Below are 23,698 nucleotides of genomic sequence, written 5' to 3' on the forward strand. Positions count from 1 at the left end.
GGGACAGTTACATATACTTTGTCACAGGGATATGGAAGCTGATCTGATCCCTTGTCCCTTCTGAGGGCCAGGGTATTCATCTCTGGATATCTTTAATGTATTCATAGTTCTCTGGATTTGTGAAGAAATCTTTTTGCAGTTTCCTCTTTCCAATGTTCCCTTTCTCTCAAGCATGGGGATTTAATCATCTCTGTATTCTCCTTTTATTGCAGGAAACTATGGGATTGTGCAGGAAGGTCCTGATGAAGACATAGAGCAGCCTAGAACATTATCAGGCAGCAGATCCAAAGGGAATATTTCCCAGAGTCCTGGGGAGAGAGACACCTCTGATGGTCAGCACATCTGTGGAGAAGACAGGCTGACCACCTGCACTGACTGTGGGAAGAGCTTCAGTCGGAGCTCATACCTTGCTGCACATAAGAGAATCCACACAGAGGAGAGACCCTTCCAATGCGCTGAGTGTGGGAAAAGATTCACCGACAGATCAACCTGCAACCAGCACCAGAGAACCCACACCAGGGAGCCGCCCTACAGCTGCAAAGTATGCAGGAAAAGCTTCGGCTTCAGATCGGCACCCAGCAAACACTTGAGAACCCATACAGGGGACAGGCCATGCAAATGCACGGAGTGTGGGAAGAGCTTCAGAGACAGCTCCGCCGTCGTCGAGCACCAGAGGATGCACAGTGGGGAGCAGCCCTACGCATGCAGAGAGTGCGGGAAACGCTTCCAGCGGAGGTCGCACGTCACTAAACACCAGAGAATCCACACAGGAGAAAAATCCTATATATGTGAAGAGTGCGGGAAAGGGTTCACGGAGAGTTCATACCTTACTAACCATCAGAGAATCCACACAAGGGAGAGACCCTTCACATGCAGGGTATGCGAGAAACGCTTCAATCAGAGCTCCACTCTCTTCAAACTTCAGAGGACCCACACGGGGGAGAGACCCTTCACATGCACCAAATGTGGGAAGGGCTTCCGTGGGAGCTCAGCCCTTACTCAGCATCTGAGAATCCGCACGGGAGAGAGACTCTATGCCTGCAGGCTTTGCAAGAAGAGCTTCAGTCGGAGTTCACATCGCATTGCACATCAGAGGATCCACACGGGGGAAGAGACCCTTCCCATGCGCTGAGTGTGGGAAAAGGTTTGCAGAGAGTTCCACGTTCGTGCAGCACCAGAGAACCCACACTGGGGAGCGGCCCTACAGTTGCAAAGAGTGCAGGAAGAGCTTCAGGTTCAGCTCCACACTCACCAAACACCGGAGAACTCACACAGGAGACAGGCTGTGCAAACGCACTCAGGGCGGGAAGAGCTTGAGAGATGCCTCCTTCCCCATGGAACACCAGAGAATCCACAGCAGGGAGTGGCCCTATGGGCGTGGGAAACACTTCCTGCAGAGTTTGCACATCACTAAACACCAGAGAATCCACATGGGAGGTAATCCCTATAAACATGAAGAGGGTGGGAAACGGTTCACAACAAGCTCATACCTCACTGACCACCACAGAACCCACACCAGGGAGTTGCTCTTCACATGTGCTGACTGTGGGAAGAGGTTCACCAGCAGATCAATGTTTATGCAGCACCGGAGAACCCACACTGGGGATATGCCCTACAGGTGCAACGAGTGTAGGAAAGAGTTCGCTGACAGATCACACTTTACTAATCACCAGAGAATCCACACAGGAGAGAGACCCTACCTGTGTGCCGACTGCAGCAAGAGCTTCAATCACAGCTTTACTCTCCTGAAACATAGCAGAATTCACACAGGGAAGAGACCCTTCGTATGTAGGAAGGGCTTCAGCCAGAGCTCAACGCTTATTCAGCATTGCAGAATGCACACAGGAGAGAGACCCTTCACTTGCAGAGTGTGCAAGAAAAGCTTCAGTCAGAGCTCGAACCTTGCTGCACATCCGAAAATCCACACTGGGGAGAGACCCTTCCAATGAGCTGAGTGTGGGATAGGCTTCAGTGGGAGCTCAACACTTACTCAGCATCTGAGAATGCACACGGGAGAGAGACCCTACGCCTGCAGAGTGTGCAAGAAGAGCTTCAGTCAGCGCTTACACCTCGCTGCACATCAGAGAATCCATACGGGGGAGAGACCCTTCACATGCACTGAGTGTGGAAAAAGGTTCACCAACAGATCAACATTCAGTCAGCACCAGAGAATCCATACTGGAGAGAGGCCCTACCACTGTGAAGAGTGTGGGAAAAGCTTCAGATTCAGCTCAACACTCACCAAACACCTGAGAACCCACATAAGGGACAGGACGTACAAACACACTGTGGGTGGGACAAGTTTTATCCTTAAACAATAAACGCTCCCCTCCCCACCCAGTTCTGCTTCATTCAGTAGGAAGACCAATGGTGAGAACCTCTGGGGTTATGAAACCTTACAGTGCCTAAACATTTTTTTTTTTGGAGTTCTTTGTAGTGAGCCTGTACTAAAAATGAAACTTCTTTGGTTTCAGGTCAGACAATTTTATTTTTAATTTGGAGTAAACCATCCAAACATATGCTAAGGGGTAAGGCACAAGTCTCAGAATATTGAAAATATTCCAACTTTTCTTAAAAATGCATTTTTGTCTGGTGTGTGATCCATGAGGAAAGATGTGTTGGCATCTGGCTTGCAGATAGGCTTCCTCCAAATCCAAAATAACTGAGACTGATCTCAAACCTTGGGCCAGATCATAACCTATGCATGGGAAAATGTGAAAATAAAAAACTTCCTAGCAGGAGGGCAGCAAAGGTTCAGGCTACAAATTCCCAAGCACATGCTGCAACTTAGGGTATGTCTACACTACCTGCCAGATCGGTGGGCAGCGATCGATCCAGCGGGGGTCGATTTCTTGTGCCTCGTCTAGACACGATAAATTGACCCCCGAGCACTCTCCTGTCGACTCCTGTACTCCACCGCCGCGAGAGGCGCAGACGGAGTCGATGGGGGAAGACACCACGGTGAGTAGGTCTAAGTAGGTCTATGTTATTCACATAGCTGAAGTTCTGTAACTTAGATCTATTCTCCCCCCACTCCTAGTGTAGACCAGGGCTAAGTGACTTTATGAGGTAAAGCTGTGTGTGCTGAAAGGCTGAGATATTTTAAATTAATCTTGTCAGGCTTACTAAAATGGTTGTAGCCGACCTTTTATTCATTCTTTCAGAGCAAGGAAAGGGAGAGGGTCAGAAGAGCTAAAAGCTGAGTAAAGATAGCCAGCACCTGTGGTTCCTCTTTCACAAGCTGAACAAGCTGCTCAGATCGTGAGGAAGACCATAATCTCAAGCAATGGATGTTTATTAAACTTTTGTCTTTCTGCATAACTACTTGCTGTGACCAGTATCTTCTTAGTTTACAGTAACATGGTTTTCCATAATGACAGGTTTCAGAGTAGCAGCCATGTTAGTCTGTATCCGCAAAAAGAAAAGGATTACTTGTGGCACCTTATAGATTAACAAATTTATGTGAGCATAAGCTTTCGTGAGCTACAGCTCACTTCATCGGATGCACCGATCAAGTGAGCTGTAGCTCACGAAAGCTTATGCTCAGATAAATTTGTTAGTCTCTAAGGTGCCACAAGTACTCCTTTTCTTTTTATGGTTTTCCATATTTCCGATGCGGTTTGCCTTTAAACATTATAAATAGCATTAGTACTCACCATAACTCAGTGTATGACATCTGGGAGAAACAGGAAAGGATATGCTTTTGCAATGTCTGTGAAGAGAAATAGAGGTTAACTCTGCTAACAACAGAAAGGCCAGCACCCTAAGGGTATGTCTACACTACGAAATTAGGTCGAATTTATAGAAGTCGGTTTTTTAGAAATCGTTTTTATATAGTCAATTGTGTGTGTCCCCATACAAAATGCTCCAAGTGCATTAACTCGGCGGAGTGCTTCCATAGTACCGAGGCTAGCGTCGACTTCCGGAGTATTGGGGAAGGGTAGCTATCCCACAGTTCCCGCAGTCTCCACTGCCCATTGGAATTCTGGGTTGAGATCCCAATGCCTGGTGGGGCAAAAAACGTTGTTGCGGGTGGTTCTGGGTACATGTTGTCAGGCCCTCCCTCCCTCCCTCCCTCCCTCTGTGAAAGCAACGGCAGACAATCGTTTCGCGCCTTTTTTCCTGGGTTACCCGTGCAGACGCCATACCACGGCAAGCATTGAGTCCGCTCAGATCACTTTAGCAAGTAGGAGCACGTTAAACACCACGTGCATTATCCAGCAGTATATGCAACACCAGAACCTAGCAAAGCGAAACCAGGCGAGTAGGGGACGTCAGCGCGGTGACAAGAGCAATGAGGACACAGACACAGACTTCTCTCAAAGCACGGGACCTGGCATTGCGGGCATCATGGTGCTAATGGGGAAGGTTCATGCAATGGAACGCCGATTCTGGGCCCGGGGAACAAGAACAGACTGGTGGGACCGCATAGTGTTGCAGGTCTGGGACGATTCCTAGTGGCTGCGAAACTTTTGCATGCGTAAGGGCACTTTCATGGAACTTTGTGACTTGCTTTTCCCTGCCCTGAAACACCAAAGTACCAAGATGAGAGCAGCCCTCACAGTTGAGAAGCGAGTGGCAATAGCCCTGTGGAAGCTTGCAACGCCAGACAGCTACCGGTCAGTTGGGAATCAATTTGGAGGGGCAAATCTACTGTGGGGGCTGCTGTGATGCAAGTAGCCAACGCAATCAAAGATCTGCTGATATCAAGGGTAGTTACCCTGGGAAATGTGCAGGTCATAATGGATGGCTTTGCTGCAATGGGATTCCCTAACTGTGGTGGGCCATAGACAGAACCCATATCCCTATCTTGGCACCGGAGCACCAAGCCGGCAAGTACATAAACTGCAAGGGGTACTTTTCAATAGTGCTGCAAGCACTTGTGGATCACAAGGGACGTTTCACCAACATCAATGTGGGATGGCTGGGAAAGGTACATGATGCTTGCATCTTCAAGAACTCTGGTCTGTTTCAAAAGCTGCAGGAAGGGACTTTATTCCCAGACCAGAAAATAACCGTTGGGGATGTTGAAATGCCTATAGTTATCCTTGGGGACCCAGCCTACCCCTTAATGCCATGGCTCATGAAGCCATACACAGGCAGCCTGGACAGTAGTCAGGAGCTGTTCAACTACAGGCTAAGCAAGTGCAGAATGGTGGTAGAATGTGCATTTGGACATTTAAAAGCGCGCTGGCGCAGTTTACTTACTCGGTTAGACCTCAGCTAAACCAATATTCCCACGGTTATTGCTGCTTGCTGTGCGCTCCACAATCTCTGTGAGAGTAAGGGGGAGATTGAGGCAAATCGCCTGGCCACTGGTTAAGCACAGCCAGACACCAGGGCGGATAGAAGAGCACAGGAGGGCGCAGTGCGCATCAGAGAAGCTTTGAAAAACAGTTTCATGACTGGCCAGGCTACAGTGTGAAAGTTCTGTTTGTTTCTCCTTGATGAAACACCCCCCGCCCCCCGGCCCTTGGTTCACTCTACTTCCTTGTAAGCTAAGGAGGGAAGGACAAGGCCACACAGCTCTTTAAAAGTTTGAAACTTTAAAACTTATTGAATGTCAGCCTTCTGTTGCTTGGGCAATCCTCTGGAGTGGAGTGGCTAGAGGCCCCCCCACCACGTTCTTTGGCATCTGGGTGAGGAGGCTATGCAACTTGGGGAGGAGGGTGGTTGGTTACACAGGGGCTGTAGCAGCGGTCTTGCTCCAGCTGCCTTTCCTGCAGCTCAACCATATGCTGGAGCATATTAGTTTGATCCTCCAGCAGCCTCAGCATTGAATGCTGCCTCCTCTCATCACGCTGCTGCCACCTTTCAGCTTCAGCCCTCTCTTCAGCCCGCCACCTCTCTTCGCGTTCATTTTATGCTTTCCTGCACTCTGACATTGTCTGCCTCCATGCATTCGTCTGTGCTCTGTCAGTGTGGGAGGACAGCATGAGGTCCGAGAATATTTCATCGCGAGTGCGGGTTTTTTTTTTTGCCTTCTAATCTTCACTAGCCTCTGGGAAGGAGAAGATCCTGTGATCCTTGAAACACATGCAGCTGGTGGAGAAAAAAAAAGACAGTGGCATTTAAAAAGACACATTTTATAGAACAATGGGTACACTCTTTCACAGTAAACCTTGCTGTTAACATTACATACATAGCACATGTGCTTTCGTTCCAAGGTTGCATTTTGTCTCCCCCCACCACGTGGCTAGCCCCTCATCCCTCCCCCTCCCTGTGGCTAACAGCAGGGAACATTTCTGTTCAGCCACAGGCAAACAGCCCAGCAGGAACGGGCACCTCTGAATGTCCCCTTAAAAAAAGCACTCTATTTCAACCAGGTGACCATGAATGATATCACTCTCCTGAGGATAACACAGAGAAATAAAGAATGGATGTTGTTTGAACGCCAGCACACATACACTGCAATGCTTTGTTCTACAATGATTCCCTAGTACGTGCTACTGGCCTGGAGTGGTAAAGTGTCCTACCATGGTGGACAGAATAAGGCTGCCCTCCCCAGAAACCTTTTGCAAAGGCTTTGGGAGTACATCCAGGAGAGCCACGAATGCCAGGGCAAATTAATCATCAAACATGCTTGCTTTTAAACCATGTATACTATTTTAAAAGGTACACTCACCAGAGGTCCCTTCTCTGCCTGGCGGGTCCGGGAGGCAGCCTTGGGTGGGTTTGGGGGGTACTGGCTCCAGGTCCAGGGTGAGAAACAGTTCCTGGCTGTCGGGAAAACCGGTTTCTCCGCTTGCTTGCTGTGAGCTATCTTCCTCGTCCCCAAAACCTGCTTCCGTGTTGCCTCCATCTCAATTGAAGGAGTCAAACAACACGGCTGGGGTAGTGGTGGCTGAACCCCCTAAAATGGCATGCAGCTCATCATAGAAGCAGCATGTTTGGGGCTCTGACCCGGAGCGGCCGTTTGCCTCTCTGGTTTTCTGGTAGGCCTGCCTCAGCTCCTTAAGTTTCACGCGGCACTGCTTCAGTCCCTGTTATGGCCTCTGTCCTTCATGCCCTGGGAGATTTTGACAAATGTTTTGGCATTTCGAAAACTGGAACGGAGTTCTGATAGCACGGATTCCGCTCCCCATACAGAGATCAGATCCCGTACCTCCTGTTCGGTCCATGCTGGAGCTCTTTTGCAATTCTGGGACTCCATCATGGTCACCTCTGCTGATGAGCTCTGCATTCTCCTGCAGCTTGCCACGCTGGCCAAACAGGAAATTGAAATTCAAAAGTTCGTGGGCCTTTTCCTGTCTACCTGGCCAGTGCATCTGAGTTGAGAGTGCTGTCCAGAGCGGTCATAATGGAGCACTCTGGGATAGCTCCCGGAGGCCAATACCGTCTAATTGCGTCCACAGTACCCCAAATTCGACCCAGCAAGGCCGATTTCAATGGTAATCCCTAAATTGGGGGTGGAGTAAGAAAATCAATTTTAAGAGCCCTTTAAGTTGAAAAAAAGGGCTTCATCGTCTGGACGGGTGCAGGGTTAAATCGATTTAACGCTGCTAAATTCGACCTCAACTCCTAGTGTAGACCAGGGCTAAGAATTGATGGAGGTAAAAGGAGTATTTATTGAAGGAAACGTAGAGGCAGCAGAACCTAGATTTATTCATTAACATAACACATACATTTTGTGCAATTCAATCTCTTTAGCCCACCTCCTAGAAAAGTTACCTTCATCTGAAGTTTTTTTTTCCTGTATCAGCTAAATCATAGCATAGGCGCTGAGTTTCTAATCTGCTGGGGAGTGCTCCCCGCCCCGGCTCTGCCCAGGCCCTGCCCCCACTCAACTCCTTCCCCCAGGACCCCACCCCTGCTCTGCCCCTGCCCCGCCTCTTCCCACCCCCGCCCTGCCCCTTCCCACCCCCGCCCTGCCCCTTCCCCCAAGTACGCTACATCCTCGCTCCTCCCTCTCCCCTCCCCAGCGCCTCCAGATGCTGCAGAACAGCTGATCCACGGTAGGTGCTGGGAGGGATGGGGAGGCACTGATCGGTGGTGCCTGCCAGGGGGCTGGACACGCTGGAGGGAGGGGAGGTTCTGATAGGGAGACTGTTGGTGGGTGCTCAGCACCCACCATTTTTCTCCATGGGCGCACCAGCCCTGGAGCACCCACGGAGTCAGCGCCTATGAATCACAGGATATATATTGTATAAACACCAATTTTTGATAATTTGAGTTATGTAGTTGATTATATGGTAGTTAAACTATAAAAACAATGTTTTTTTAAAAGTTTATTTCTTCCAAACTTATCCCTTTGAAGTTCTGGGGGATGTTGTGAGGCTTAAAATTTGTAAAAGCTCTAGCGGAGCTCAGCTAAAGGCACTACAAGCATAAAAATATTATCTTCTGCAATGTTTTTCCTTCAAATAATAATTTTGGACAATTTAAAGGGACCTTAAAGCAATGAACATAATACTGCCTAATCTCCAGATTCCCAATTCCCTGTTCCAACTTTCTAGACATGCTGCTTTCTTTCAAATATGCCTTTCACACAACCTATTCCTTAAATACTAAAAATGCCTGGGCCCAAAAGTGATCAAAGTCCCACCCTACCTCCCTGGGGGTGGGTATCGGGGAGAAGTGCACAGAAAGGAAAGGGGCTTAAGTGAGAGAAAGAGAGGGAGACTGATTGCTGGACTTTGTGACAGAGTCGTGCTGGAGAGACCAGGTGGGTGAGGTAATGTCTTGTATTGGACCAATTTATGTTGGTGAAAGAGACAAGCTTTTGTGCTTACACTTACATTTCCCAGAGCTGAAGAAGAGCTCTGTGTAAGCTTGAAAGCTTGTCTCTCTCACCAGCAGAAGTTGGCCCAATAAAAGATATTACCTCACCCACCTTGTCTCTCTAATACCCTGGGACTGACATAGCAACAACACTGCATACATACAAAGTCCTGTTGCACAGGGAGGGCAATGAAGCCGCTTGCTATCCTATGTGGGGTGATTATCAGCACCTTAAAAGAAAAGGAGTACTTGTGGCACCTTAGAGACTAACAAATTTATTTGAGCATAAACTTTCATGGGCTACAGCTCACTATCACTTTGTAAAACATCAAGAGCTGATTGCAGAAATGGGTGTTGCTGACTGGCTGCAGGGGGTTTTTTTTGAGACAGACCAAAAAGCCTATGTCCCAGACAGCTTACAGTCTAGACCCAAAATGTTTTTAAAAATCAGAAAATTGCCTTAAAAATCATGTTTTTAAAGAAGTTTGGGGGTTATATGTTTCCCTTGGGATTTTTGAGCCTTTACGATGTATTCAGGTTATACACTCAGGCTCTCCTCCACAATCATGAGGGCTAGAAACTTTTTAATCTTAAAATACAAATAAGCTGAGATTTGCAATCATTTGACTCCAGGTGCTGGGGCTTTAAGTAGCATACCAGAGAGCTGGCAACCTTGCAAGGAATGGAGGCCTTGTGGCACCTTAGAGATGAACACATTTCTTTGAGCATCAGCTTTCCTGAGCTAGGAAAGCTGATGCTCAAAGAAATGTGTTCATCTCTAAGGTCCCACAAGTCCTCCCGTTCTTTTTGCAAATACAGACTAACACGGCTGCCACTCTGAAACCTTGCAAGGAAGGGCTTCTGCCACCATCGTGTTTCCACGCCGGGCACGGGCTGGACATTCAGTAGCGTGTCTGGTGGGGTGTGTCCCCCCCACACACACACACACTTTGCTAAGATGGCTGCTGCGGCTGGCCCTTGCTACGTCCCGGATCATGCTCCCGCTAACATGCATGGAGCAGCGGCGGCCATGGTGTGAGGTGCCTGGCTCCCAGCAGCTCTGACACCTGGCCGTGCCCAGCCGGGTAGGATCCCTGGAGAGCTCCCCGCCTTCAGCAGCGCGGAGTAGCCGCTCGCCCCGCAGGCTCCGCCCAGGAAGCGTCCTTTGCCCTCCCCGGTGCCCAGGCAGGAAGCTGCAATCTGGGGAGTGAGTGGGGAGCTCTGCCCGGCTGAAGCGCCGCCTCTCTCCGGGAGGAGAGCCCGGGGCTGGAGGCTGCAACCCCTGCCCGCGTTTTCTTGCAGGTAGGTCAAAGGGGGCTGTGGAAGCGGAGCTGCAGGTGTGCGGGGGGCGAGCCGTGCAGGCGTCTGCTCCCGGGGCGGCGGGCGGCGGGGTCCGGCAGCCTGGGCGGGCAGCGTTGGACAGCCCGCCGCAAAAACAATCACTCGGCGCTTCGAAGCCACGTGACTGCTAGCAAAGACACTGACTGTGTTTTCAGGATGGGACTTCTGCGAGAGCGGCACAGAGAGCCGCAAACTGGCCCTGCCCCTGGGGCCCCTTCCAGAGTGGGAATGCATCCAGCCCCCAGCTGAAAAAATGAGGGACGTTTCTCTTTCCCCCCACTCCTACCTGAACCAATGTTTCCTTAGAGACCAGACTCCCTTTTCCCTTTCAGCTCCTGCTCCTTTCCATTTATTACTCTTCCTCCACGGTGCTCCCCAGGGATGCCACCCTATTTCTGCACCCCTTTCCTGTGGCACAGACCAGGAGTGTGACGCTCAATTCTTGCACCCCCTTTTGACGTTTTCCATTAGCTTTTCCTGTCCCCACTTCCTCCTGCAGCCACCCACCTTCACACAGCTTGTCCCCCTTCCCCAGGAATCATCTGTCCTCCTGCCCCTTTGCAGATTTCCGTTTGAACCCCTGCTCCATATTTTTTATCTCACTAGCACTCCAGCTGGCAGCCCTCCCCATCCTTGCCCCCCTCTCCAGACAGACCCCAGCAGTTCCCCATTCATACACCACCATCCGGCCACAATACAGCAGTCTCCCTCTATTACTGCACCCTTTTCTGGTCAAGCAGCATGGTCTAGCAGTCCCACAATCCTCTTATTCTTGCATTCTATCCCCCTAGCATTTTCCAGCCGGCCACTTGCACCCCATTCTTTCAGCATCTCACCCTAGGATCCTCTAGCACTACACCTGACATAGCAAACTCTGCTTGTATGTTCCACTGTCCCCACTCAGCTGACGGGGGAATTGCAATTCTGGAATGCCTGGTACCTCCTGCTTCAACCCCTTGCTGGATTATAGCCTCCCACCCTTACAAAACCATGCAGGTTCGTTCTGCAAGCAGCATGGAGCTAGAGGATCTAGAGATATCAGCTTGCTATGTAAATGAGGCTGAATCCCCCTAGTAGCCAGTAATGGGGGCCAGAATGAAAAGGGGTCTGTCTGCTGGTGCAGAGTCCAGCCCTGTGTAAGCTTGTCTCTCTCACCAACAGAAGGTGGTCCAATAAAAGATATTACCTCGCTCACCTAGTCTCCCAAAGATAAGAGTAATACTTGCCAGGCAGGCTTGTGCTATTGAAGTAGATATATTCTTCCCTGTGGCAAAAATCTGTTACCATTGGGAGCAGAAAGTGAGCATTATTCAGTGCTGGGGAAAAATATACACAGTATAATTGGATTGCTTCCTCAAAATCTAATCTTTGCCCAGTAGTCCCCAGGGTTCACAGTGTGGAGAATGGAAGCATTACGCTGTCTGTTCTCCTGCAGGAACAGATTCCAGGAGCCTAAGGGATAGAAAATGTCTTGCTGAAAACATGGAACTCCGCACCAGAGTAATCCCTATAAACCAAAAATATCTTGGCTGAGCCATAAAAATTACATGTAGCTGAGTGGAATTAAAAGCAAAATGATAAACATTTATTAAAACTCCAACTATGAGCATGGGTGAAGGGTTACAGACTCTTACCCTCTCCTTGGTCTGCTGGCTCAGGACAGAATGAAAACACCCCTAGAATATTGACAGGTTTCAGAGTAGCAGCTGTGTTAGTCTGTATCCGTAAAAAGAAAAGGAGGACTTGTGGCACCTTAGAGACTAACCAATTTATTTGAGCATAAGCTTTCGTGAGCTACAGCTCACTTCATCAGAATATGCTTGCCAGTGGCACACAAGAATTCTAAAGCAAGGGGGGAACGGGGGAGCCATAGGATTCACTTATCTTTGCCTCCTCTGAAGAGAGACTTCATTCTCTTTGCCTGTTCCAGGCTGGCCAATTTAGTTTTACTGTGGATCTCTGCTACTGCTGCAGCACAGTTGAAGGTTGAGTATGAGGGGAAGCCCCTCTCTGCTGCTGCCTGATTGCTTATATTTTCATTCATGGTATTTCCATTGTAAGCTTATATACTTGTTAATATCCAATAATACGGCCTCCGAATACAAGTATTGCCTGGATGTTGGGATGTTTGCCCATCCCTAACTAATATATTCTAGCAATCCCAGCAGTTACAGCCTTTGGGTCCAGCCAGTAGTGGAGCTGTATCAATGTAACCTGCTAGTGTAGACAAGACCTTGGTCACTTCTGGTTAAAGCAGGGGTAAATTGCACTGGCACAAATTGCAGATTATAGTGGTTCTGCCTGTCTACACTTGGGGTTGCTCTGATGCAGCTATGCTGTTGGGAAAGTCACCGATGGCTGAAATCCCCAGTGTAGACCAGCCCTCGGAACCAAAAGGGCCATTGAAAGTGATCTCCCCTTCCGATCCTTCACATACCCATATTGGACATATGCTAGAATAGTGTTTCATAGTGCTTGGAGTTGCCAAGAGCAGTGTAGAGCACCCTACATCTAATGGGGGCAGTTGCTGCCTGCCTATTGAGTTCCTGTAGAAGTTAAAAAGTTTCTTGTGCATCTGGTATTTAAGGGAATGTAACACAATGTGGAGATCTACTTATAGCCTGAAACAACTGGTCTGCAATTTTGCTAATCCAAGGCATTAAAAAAAAATTGAGTTGGGTCCCCCAAATCATTATTTATTTTTAAATAAATAATTTTGGGGTTCTTTTTACTTTCCTCGTTTTTGAGCCTTTAGGGTTCAAGTTTTCAAGCTTTTATTTGCAACCATTAGGGGGAGAAATGTTTAACAAAAGCTTGAGATTCTCATGTAATCACAGGACTCAAGAAACTGGTGCTTTAAGAAAAACACCAATCTGAGGATGTTACCTGTCCTGTTCATCTTGATGGCTTATTAGATCTGAAACTTGTATACTACTAACATGTATGCACTTAACATGCCAGTAATGCCACTTTCCCAACCATTGTTGATGAGTGAATGGGCACAAGTGGGGGAAGTAGCCCATCACCTGTAAGCACTTGTTCACGCTGTGGGCTTGTCTTCCCTTGAGTTCTTACCTCCAGTTAGTTGATTGCAAATTGACTTGAAGTCACGAACACCTTTATGAAGACTTGTCTGGAAGCTCTCAATCATCTGTGGTTTCCCTGGGGATCAGCCTAGAGTAAAGAATAAACATATAGCCTGGAACAAACATCTGAAAAGTATACACACTGGCCTTTACCAAAGTGTTAATGACCTAGCATTAATTAACAAACTGTTAACTTGAGGTGAAAATTCTAGTGCAGCCAGAGCCTAGGAGATACTTAAGAGTGGTAGCAAACGCTTTTTAAAAATACTACTGTAGACAGGGCAAGTTTTAGTTTTAACACGTTAGTTGGTCGTGGTGAACCGTAGGACTGCCCACTCCTCCCTTTGGTTTTCTTCCTTCCCCATCCTCCTTTCTCTCTCTGTGACTTTTGAGGTTTTCCCCCTTCCCTTTTTCTTGCCATTGTGTCTCATCTGTTCTTCTCTGCAGCAACTCCCAGTTCCGGTGCCCCTCCTGCTCCTCTCACTACCTCTTGCTACTTAGCAGTGGGATTGTCCTTGGAGCAGCAAATACTGAATGGAGAATGCTTGTTTTAGGTACTATTGGCATTTTATGCTGTGGTTGTGCTGTCCAAAGACCTAGCAGGGCTTTATGGCAAAGGGCTGATGGAACTCAACAGGGATGACATGCAGGAGAACTACCAGAATCTCATCTCACTAGGTAAGGAGTCACCTTTTTTATGAGCATCTCTGAAGTGATTTCATTTGCTTCAGCACAAGGTTCTTTCCTGGGGGATTTAGACCCTTTAATCCTCAGAACCTGGGTGTGACTCTCCCTGCCCATTTAGAAGGATTTTCAGAAGTGCAGTTGACAGCCCACTCCTGTCCTTGTATCTCACGCCTGAGCATACAAACGTTGCTGGAATTTCCTGGGTTTGCAACACACCTCTACCCGGGACTGTCACCAACTTAAAAAAGGGATTCGAGGGGGTCTCTTGTTGGCTTTCTATATAATATCATTCTCCCATTAAGAGGGATCCTTGAATCTCCTACACGGATAAAATACATCTACCATCAGAACCGTTATTCCCCGAATTGTATGCTGGAACACTTTCCCAGCCATTCAGGGGATTCATCCCTTCCAGACTCTGCTCTGCTCCCTCCCCTCCCCATTAGAGCAGCTGGGATTAAAAACATCTTTTGTGACAAGCATTGGTTGAATATTTAACAAGCCATGATGTTTTCTTTCTCATGAGCAGGTTTTCCAATTCCTAAATGTGGCATGGCCTCCCAAATGGAACAAGGCAAAGAACTATCTGACCCAGGTCATCAGGCTCTCAAGGAAACGGAGCTCTTGACATACACCCACACAGGTGAGGATAAGCTGAACCAACTTGGAAACACTCAATGAGTGAAGTAAAAGAAGTTGGAATTCCAATAGCAACTGTCAGCTCATGGTTCTGCCTCATGTCATCTTGTTCCGTTTTGTCATTAGTTTTCTTACATTGTAACCAGTTCTCCTATCTCCTGGGCAAATATCAAGGATGGCTTTCTGCCCTTCCTGACTCACTTCTGCTAGTATTGTCTACCCTCACCTGTACGCTGAGTGTTAAGAAGAGTTGTGGAAGCTGAATTCATCCCCTCCACTCTTATTTGGGAAAGACCTGGCTTCTGACCTTCAGCAGTAGTCACGAGTCCTTTGCAAATCCTCTTCCCAGGGCTTCCTTTCTCCCAAGCACAGAGAATAACCATGTCTGGAATAATCTTATCTTTGCCAGGAGATCACAGTGGACAGGAGGAGATTCCTCAGCAGGAAGATTCTGCAAGCATGGAACTGCAGCGGGTGTTTTCAGTGAGATCCGGAGGAGACATATCCCATGGTCCGGACTTGGGAAAAGCCCATGTGAGTCAGCACAACTCAGCAATGCTACAGAGAGAGAACCCTTCAGAGAGGAAACAAACTGAATCCACTCATGGTGAACAAGACCTCCAGGAGCAAGGAGAGGACATTGTCCCCAGACGAACACCCCGATCAGAGAGACCAACCATATGTTCTGAATGTGGGAAGGGCTTCAGTCGAAGCATACACCTGATCCAGCATCAGAGAATGCACACGGGGGAGAGACCCTTCAAATGCACAGAGTGCGGGAAAGGCTTCAGCCAGAGCTCACACCTTATTCAGCACCGGAGAATCCACACGGGCCAGAAGCCCTACACATGTCACGAGTGTGGGAAGAGCTTCAGCCAGAGCTCCAACCTTATTAAACATCAGAGGATCCACACAGGGCACAAGCCCTATGTATGCACTGAGTGCGGGAAGATCTTCAGTGATAGCTCCACATGTATAAAACACCAGAGAATGCACACGGGAGAGAAGCCATACAAATGTCCCGAGTGTGGCAAAAATTTTAGCCAGCGCTCACACCTCATCCAGCACCAGAGGATCCACAACGGCGTCAAGCCCTATACGTGCATGGAGTGTGGGAAGAGCTTTGGCCAGAGCTCCGATCTGATCAACCACAGCAGGACCCACACCGGGGAGAAACCCTACAAATGCACTGAGTGTGGGAAGTGCTTCAGTGGGAACTCCAATCTGATCAAACACCAGCGGATCCACACGGGAGAGAATCCCTACCACTGTGCTCAGTGCGGGAAGTGCTTCCGCTTCCAGCCACAGCTTGTGCGGCACCAGAAACACCATGCACAGTAGGGACCACCACTGCTGGGAAGAAGGGGAATACGGCCCTGCCTGTAGGGAGTAGCTAGCTGAGCATTGCAGTGTGATGTTGGGGAGGGAGCACATCCTTAGCGTGATGATGGTTCTAGCCATTGTTTGGGAGTGGGTATGAAGCACCACAACAGGAGGAAACTGGGAAGAGTTAAATGTTCAGGGGAATCATGGCCTTTTATTTTTAGTGGTGATAAGGGTAAAACGTGGATCAAATCATAACACTTTCTCCATACATTAATCAGGCTTTGGCATTCTTGCCAGACTTCACCCAGGCCTTGTGGCTCCCTTCAGAACCTAAGCTCCTGTTTCCCACTTTCTGGTACTTTTTTTAGATTAGTTCCTATTGATTATATTTATTTAACCCCACTTCCCCTACCCCACATTGTGATGGTACTTGGGCCATATCCTTGGAACTGTATTTGCTGAAAAAATGGTAGTGAAATCAATGCGTCTGTGACAAATATGCTGCTGTTTGACAACTTAGTCCATAAGAGCAAGTCAATTAACATCCTAATAGACATTTTTGTCAGAAAGATGCTTGCTCAAGTGCCCTTGTGGGTGGCACTTTATGAACATTATAAAGGTGTAATCAGTATGTAGGATGAATTTGTTTTAACTGCAGTCTGCTAATTGACAATTTGGTGAACAGAAGGAGGATGACATGCATTTGAAAAAAAAATTAAACTATTTGTTTAACTTTAATTTTAAACGAAATGTGTTCTTAAACTTTAATATGAATTTTAATTTCATAATTCTGTGGTTTGTTTTTTTTCCCCTTGAATAAACCACCTTAACTTAAACCACCATGAATCTGGAATTGTCAGTTGTTATGGAGAGGAGATTATGACATATATTTCTAAAGCTATGTCTACACTAGCACTTTTGTCTATAAAACTTGTCAGTCATGGGGGTGAAAAAAACCACCCTCTGGGCAACTTAAGTTACACTGACAGAAGCACCGGTGTGGACAGTGCTATGTCAGTGGGAGACGCTCTTCTGCCAACATAGCTACCACCGCTCGTTGGGGGTTGTTTAATTATTCTGACAGGGAGAGCTCTCTCCTGTTGGCATAGAGTGGTTACACAGGAGACCTTACAGCTGTGCAGCTGCAGCAGTACAGCTGTGCCGCTGGAAGGTCTGTAGTGTAGACATAGCCTAAGAGTAGTCATGTGCTGTGATTTTTTGGTTATAAAGTCACGACATGAAGGAAGTACAGATTTTCTGCACAGGAAGATATGGGGAGGCAGAATTTTTGGAATGGGGAAAGAACTGACCACCAAGCATGTTTTCCTAAAGCATTCTTTGCGAGAGGGAAAACTAATACAATGAACATACAGTAACTCCTCACTTACTGTTGTAGTTATGTTCCTGGAAAATGCTACTTTAAGAGAAACGATGTTAAGCGAATCCAATTTCCCCATAAGAATTAATGTAAAGGGGGGGAAGGGGTTAGGTTCCACAGACATTTTTTTTGCCAGACAAAAGACTATATCTATCTATCTATATATACACACACACACACAATATAAGTTTTAAACAATTTAGTACTGTACACCGCAATGATGATTGTTAAGCTTCGTTGAGGTGGTGAAGTCAGAGGCTAGAAGACGGTGGGATATTTCCCAGGGAATGCCTTACTGCTAAATGATGAACTAGCACTCAGCTGAGCCCTCAAGGGTTAACACTTGTTAATGTAGCTTCTCACTCTATAAGGCAGCACAAATGGAGGGAGGGGAGACAGCATGGCAGAGAGAGACAGACACACACCTTGTGTGTGTGTGTGAGAGAGAGATGTGCATTGCCCCTTTAAGTACGCTGACCATACTCTAAGTACACTGCCTTTTTAAGTAGACCAGCAAGTTGAGACAGCAGCTGCTGCCAGCAAGCTCTCTCTGTCCTGAGCCCTGTCGTGTCCCCACCCTGCTCTGTGGAGATGGCCTAATGGGGTAAAGGAGTGGGGGGAAGGGGACACCTGACTTTAGCACCCCTCTTCCCCATCAGCCCCACACAGCAAGCAGGAGGATCCCAGGAGCAGCTCCAAGGCAGAGGCCAGGAGCAGCACATGGCAGTGGGGGGAGGGACAGCTGAACTGCCGGCAAGTGATAGCCTGCTGGGTGGCTGCCGCACAGGGAACTTAGGGAAGCAGGGAGCCGATAGGAGGACTGCTGATCCATCCTGGTTCCAAGCCCCCACCACTAGCTCCAGCTGGCTGCTCTTTCTGCAAGCAGTGGACAAAGCAGGTGGCTGCCAAACAACATTATAAGAGAGCATTGCAGGGCTTTAAATGAGCATGTTCCCTAATTGATCAGCAACGTAACAACAAACAATATTAACAGGGATGACTTTAAGTGAAGAGTTATTGTATCCTCCTCTAAAAGGGATGTTGGTTCAGACAAAAGCTTGGTGGTACTGGATAGGGGTGGAATTGGCAATAATATGGAAGGTGCTGATACCTCTAGCTCCAAAAAACTTTGTGGTAAACAAAATACCTATTGAGATGCCTGTTCCATCCTCAAAGCCAAGTGGGGAAGAAATTATTTAGTCTAGAACGAAAATGGTTAAATATGTTGAGTTGTAAATACACACACACACACGCACAAAATCTGAATGTAGGGATAGCGATAATGATGGGCTTTTAAGACCGCAACCAATTCCAATGATAGGAGGCTGGCAAGGGCAAAAAGCAAGAGGTGACATAAGAATGGCGATCCTGAGAAAAAGTGCAAGCCATGAAATGCACACGATGTTACTGAAGCTGTGGACTGCTTAGCCAGAGGCAGTAACACCCTAGTGCTGCCAGGCCTAGGAGAGTATCTATTTAAAATATTTGTTCTCATTTCTATGGATTTTCTTTGCCTGTTTAAGAAAGAGTTCTGTTGAAATGTTACAGAAAATTGAGTTTGGTGTTTGTACAGGTGAACAAACATTGACTATCCTATATCCTTACATTAGGGAGACTTATACCAACCAGGCTTCGACCCATTGCTAGTATTCGCCACAATATTGTGACATCCCTGTACCTCTCCAGAACTGATGCTGTGTTCCCATTCTAATGTCACAAATGTACTGATCCCAAACTGGAGTCATTCTTTGCTTCCACCAGGTAGCTGGATGAGAATCTCTCCTCCCCTATTTGAATGTCTGCAGTAGGTGCATTCAGCCTTGTCCCCGAAGTAGTCCCATTAAGGTGTCAACTTGGGTACCCAAAAGCACTAGTCAATTCTGCAATTGTCAGCATTGTCTTTCATACAAACTGTATCCCAAATGCCTTAGTGTTCCCTAATAGCAGCAAAAGAAAGAGGCTGAAGAGAAGAGAGTTGCTTTCAGAGGAGGTCCATAGAGATGGAAAACTGGTACAGTGGAGGGATGCAGGATGGTCGTTCTGCATGGCAGGAGATGGATATTATGCCAACAACAGGGTGACTGACTGAAGTGGCAGAAGAGAACTCATTGCATGAGTGGAAGGAGAACATTATTTTCCAGCTGTCTGCATTGTACAAGTGAAACCTGCGCTCACAATTTCCCATTACCCACATGCAATCTGGGATTGTAGCTGGCTTTCTCCTTCAGGCTCAGCACCACCTGCAGGAACCCTAACCGATGAACTACCTCTCTGCCTGTGTGAGAGCAGAGTAGAATTCTGGGGTTAGTCAGTGCACAGAGAATCCCTGAGTGCAAACAACTCCCTTTCACAAAGGTAGAGCAGGAGTGGAGCTGTTCCCCCAGGCCCTCCTTCCAGGGTGTGATGGGAAGCGAAGACCCCATTGTGGCTCTACCTTTGCCCTTACAGAGAAGGGGAGTGAAGATTCTTCCCCACTTGCAGTATCTTTCCTGCTAGCCATCACCTTTGAAGGAAAGCTCACCAGCCCCAAAGAGGATCCCAGCAGTACCCTCTAAAGAAGGACCTGTATTGGGGAGGTGCCTGGGATGAGAGGTTTGTCCACACCAAATTCTCCCAATTTGTTTGTTTTCTGTGTGGGGTTTGGTTATTTGTAATTGCAAAAAAGGATAGTTACATGGCTGTATGATATTTTTTGTCATCTGCAAACTTTTTTGTCATCTGCAAATTTTTAGATTTTCTTCCAGTTCATTGATAAAAATGTGGGGGCAAGACCAATCTCTGTGGGACCTCACTAGAAACACACTCTCCTTTAATTCTTTATTAATCAATTCCTGTATCCGCTGCTTCATTATCTTGCTCAGGATCCATGCCGGATTGACAGACCTATAATTTCCTCATCTTCCCATTTACCTTTTTTAATATTGGCACAACGTTAGCTTTCATTCAGTTTTCTAGGATTTCCCCAGTTTTCAAGACTTACTGAAATTTACATTAGTGGTCCAGTGAGCTACTCAGCCAGCTCTTTTAAAACTCTTGGATGCAAACTAGCCAGACCTGCTGATTTTAAAATGTCTAACTTTAGTAGCTGCTGTTTAACATCCTCTGAGATACTAGTGGAATGGAAAGAGTGTTACATATAACTACGTTGCTTTTTTCCCAAATACAGAATACTTCTGCCTTTTCTTTATTATTACAGATAATTCTACCATTTACATATAGTAATGGACCAATACTCTTGTTAGGATTCTTTTTGTTCCTGATATAAAATAAGTGGTTATGGCAGATTTTCCCTTTCCACAAAAAGAATAACTTAAAAATAAGTGTGATGGATAGCTTAAGAGAGTGGCAATGGAGCCTGAAATGAATGGAGAAGCAGGGAATATGACTGAGGACAGGAATTTGTTATATTTATGTATAGGGAATGCGTCAACTGAATGTAACTATTAGCGGGATAAAGTATGTTAGCCAAATGCTACGACTAAGTGATCCACAGGGAAACAGCTAGTGTTGACATTAGCTAGTGGTGGTGGTGTGTTTCAGCAAGAACATACCATTGAGATCATTGGTATTGTGCTATGCTTCTACTAGGGTCTGTCACTGAAGGTTGTCAATAAATCTTGCTGGATCAGGCCCCTCAGAGATATTGTTTCAGTCTGCCTACAGGTTGGGGAAGACAGCACTTCAGAAGGTTTTCCTTAGGACCAGAAAGGCTAGAAGCTACTTTTTTCTTGCCTTGACTTTTTTTTTTTAATAAAAGCTTCTGTTCTGGAGAAATATTAAAAATTCCAAGAATCCCTGGAAAGACCCTAAACCAGTGCTACGTAATTCAAAGATTTTAAGGCCATTAGAGTTTGTAAATCCTTATTTGAAATTAAACATTTTCACAACTGCCTTACATTTGCTCTAGATTAAGAGTAAAAAAAGTATGAATTATAAACATATAAAATGTATTGGGGGATAAGGAGTGTTGGGAGGTTGACAAAGAATACTGGACCTTCAAGGGTAAGGGTCTGCAGCAAGTCAAAGAGCAAGATTCTTTCCTTTAGATGGCAATAAAATTTTCAACAGCCTCCACCCTTCCCCAATTGCCTTTTGTGACCGCTGATTGTGAAACACTGTCTTCGTTAGACGTTCTAGTTTGACCCTCCTGTCTAACACATGCCATAATGCAGAATCTCCACAACCTGTAGATCAAGCGCCCCCTCTTAATAAACCAACAACCAGTTGCTCGAGTGGCCCTGGGGTCAGCCACACCAGCTGCTGCAAAAGTCACAGAGGTCGGAGGAAGTCACGGAATCCATGACTTCCGTGACCTCCTTGACAAACACAGAGCCTTAATCATAACTGATGCAGAATCCATTAAGTTGTAGTATGGCAATTAAATTGCAAGACCCAAACTCATGGTGTAGCTGTGCAGTAAGGCTTCTATGCAGTGGTGTGATCATTTCAGAATGGTTAGATATTACCCACTCTGCAGTTGAGAGGCATCTTCTTTGAATGTCTTCTAAGGATGATACTCATTGCTGGCTGAATCATATGCCCCTTTATCTATCAAACAAAGAACAAACGTCTGCAGCAGTTGGGGCACAAAAGTACCTGACCTCTGTAAACTACAATCACCTGGCTTTGGATAATATTCTGAGGCTTTTATTTTGGCTATTTCAGACCAAAGGATTGAAGTGGTATTATACAAAACACTTGTTAATTTGAAAGCTGCTCAGCAGGCTCACTCACCAGAAGAACATCCACAAAATATTTGGATGACTTAAGTGCCTGCTTCAGATTATTATCAACTTGGATAGCATTAGCTAATGTTACGTTGCATAGACAATGATAGACTTGCCCTGTCCATGCTTTGCATGGAATAAAATTGCAGAACCACAATGTTTTTCAAATCTTGCCTGTAATTTGCTACTAGAATAGCTTGCAGTTTCTACATCTGATGGAAGTAGGGCTTTATATCTTTGTAGCAGGTTGGACAGAAGAACTTTCTTGTACATAAGATCATTGTCTAGCTCTCATCTGATAAAATGCAATGCCAAAAGGAGACTGTATTGTTGCACTGTAACTAGATGACAGGTTTCAGAGTAACAGCCGTGGTTTTGCTTTCCTACTCAAGTAGGAAGAAATGCAGTGCTGAGTGATAGACTGCATCCTTAGCAATCAAGTCTTCCAAGGATATTCTGTGCAACATGTCATCATCTCCTCTTTGAAGTGGTGCCTCCCTAAGACTGGTTGCTCTCTCAAAAGTTTCTCTTTTATGAAGTTTCTTGTCTTGTGTGTTTTTCTCAGGCAAACAATGCAACAGGACCAATTCTTTTCCTGCACTGGTGGCTTTGGACAGTTTTGTGTTCTTTTGATTTTATTGACAAATAAGTTTGTGGGGAGTCTTTTTCTCTTTGATGTAAGCTATTAGCGGCTTGTATCCTCCATACTGACTTGTGCATAAGTGTCACTGAATTAAAAAGCTACTTTCTAGAATATTTCCAAGGCTATTACTGCATGCATAGGCAATTACAAATTTAAATCTTCTACTGGGCAGACTCCAGGGTACACTGTACAACAAAAGCTTAAAAATCGGAAAGTATTAACAGCAGGAATTCATGTACATTTCTGTCTACCCACTATCAGGTACAAACTATGAGCTTACTACTGCTACTGGTGCACAATCTTCAGGGTGAGACTGATCTGGTCAGCAAATTTCAATTAAAAATATAAAAAACTATTCTAATCACTTGTGAGATATTTTGACAAGTAAGTGTATGCAATGTGAGGACGTTTCATGTTAATATAGTACATTGCAAAATGTTGCTATTTGCCATTTTTGCCACATGATAAACAGCTTAAACTTTTTCTGGAAAATAAACAAACTTGCTTATGCAAAACCAATCAAAATAGTTCAGTACATTGTCATTTGGTAGCTTTGACCAATAATCACCACAGTGAGGTGTTGTCATGTTGCAGTTTTTCTGAAGTTGTGCCAAAACATGACGCTCTCTCATTTTGGATGCCATTGTTACACCTCGCCTGCAGGTGTACCAAACCACCTGGCAGCTCCACGTCATACTCCAACTAAACATACATAAAATAAGCTTTGAAGTGATATGCAATGTGGGTGTGTGCAGGATGCCTACAGTAAACTCCCGAAATATGGCACTTTTTGGAGGATTTCTGCATGCCTCAAGCTGTCACCGCAAAGTATAGCTCAAAATCCCTGATCCGGAAGCTGGGGAAAGGTTCCCATTCGATTCAGTGCACCTCAGCAGTACTGCTCTGACAGGAAGTTGTCACTGGAGCTGCACCTTGAGGTAAGCTGGGCGAGTCACCTGCTCCTCCCAGGAAGTGTGTTGTGCTCTTCCTTGCGGGAAGCTGCAACCCATGAGCGCTAGTAAAGCAGGAATACAAAGGAGGAGAGGGAGGCAGCTCCTAGTTCAGGCTATGATCCCAGTTATGTTTCCCTGCAGTTAGGACAAAAAGGGACTTTCCTAACCCTCCCCACAGGGAGTTTAACGTGAACGGG

General features: G+C 46.5%; 2 protein-coding genes across 2 annotated transcripts in view; both read left to right on the top strand.

Annotated features, from left to right (window-relative positions):
* LOC144264405 (uncharacterized) overlaps positions 1-23,698 on the top strand; it is a 71,561-nt gene that overhangs the window by 42,304 nt on the left and 5,559 nt on the right. Inside the window, 3 exon segments of the mRNA XM_077816195.1 lie at positions 213-1,111; positions 1,113-2,244; positions 15,202-15,811. Of these exon segments, the coding sequence (XP_077672321.1) occupies positions 213-1,111; positions 1,113-2,244; positions 15,202-15,811 (2,641 nt within the window).
* Positions 14,388-23,698, top strand: part of MAEL (maelstrom spermatogenic transposon silencer) — a 114,984-nt gene continuing 105,673 nt past the window's right edge. The window contains exon 1 of the mRNA XM_077820268.1: positions 14,388-14,478. The gene's annotated coding sequence lies outside the window, so the exon portion shown is untranslated. The remainder of the gene's footprint in view (positions 14,479-23,698) is intronic.

Source organism: Eretmochelys imbricata, chromosome 1, assembly GCF_965152235.1.
Source record: "Eretmochelys imbricata isolate rEreImb1 chromosome 1, rEreImb1.hap1, whole genome shotgun sequence".
Taxonomy (NCBI): Eukaryota; Metazoa; Chordata; order Testudines; family Cheloniidae; genus Eretmochelys; species Eretmochelys imbricata.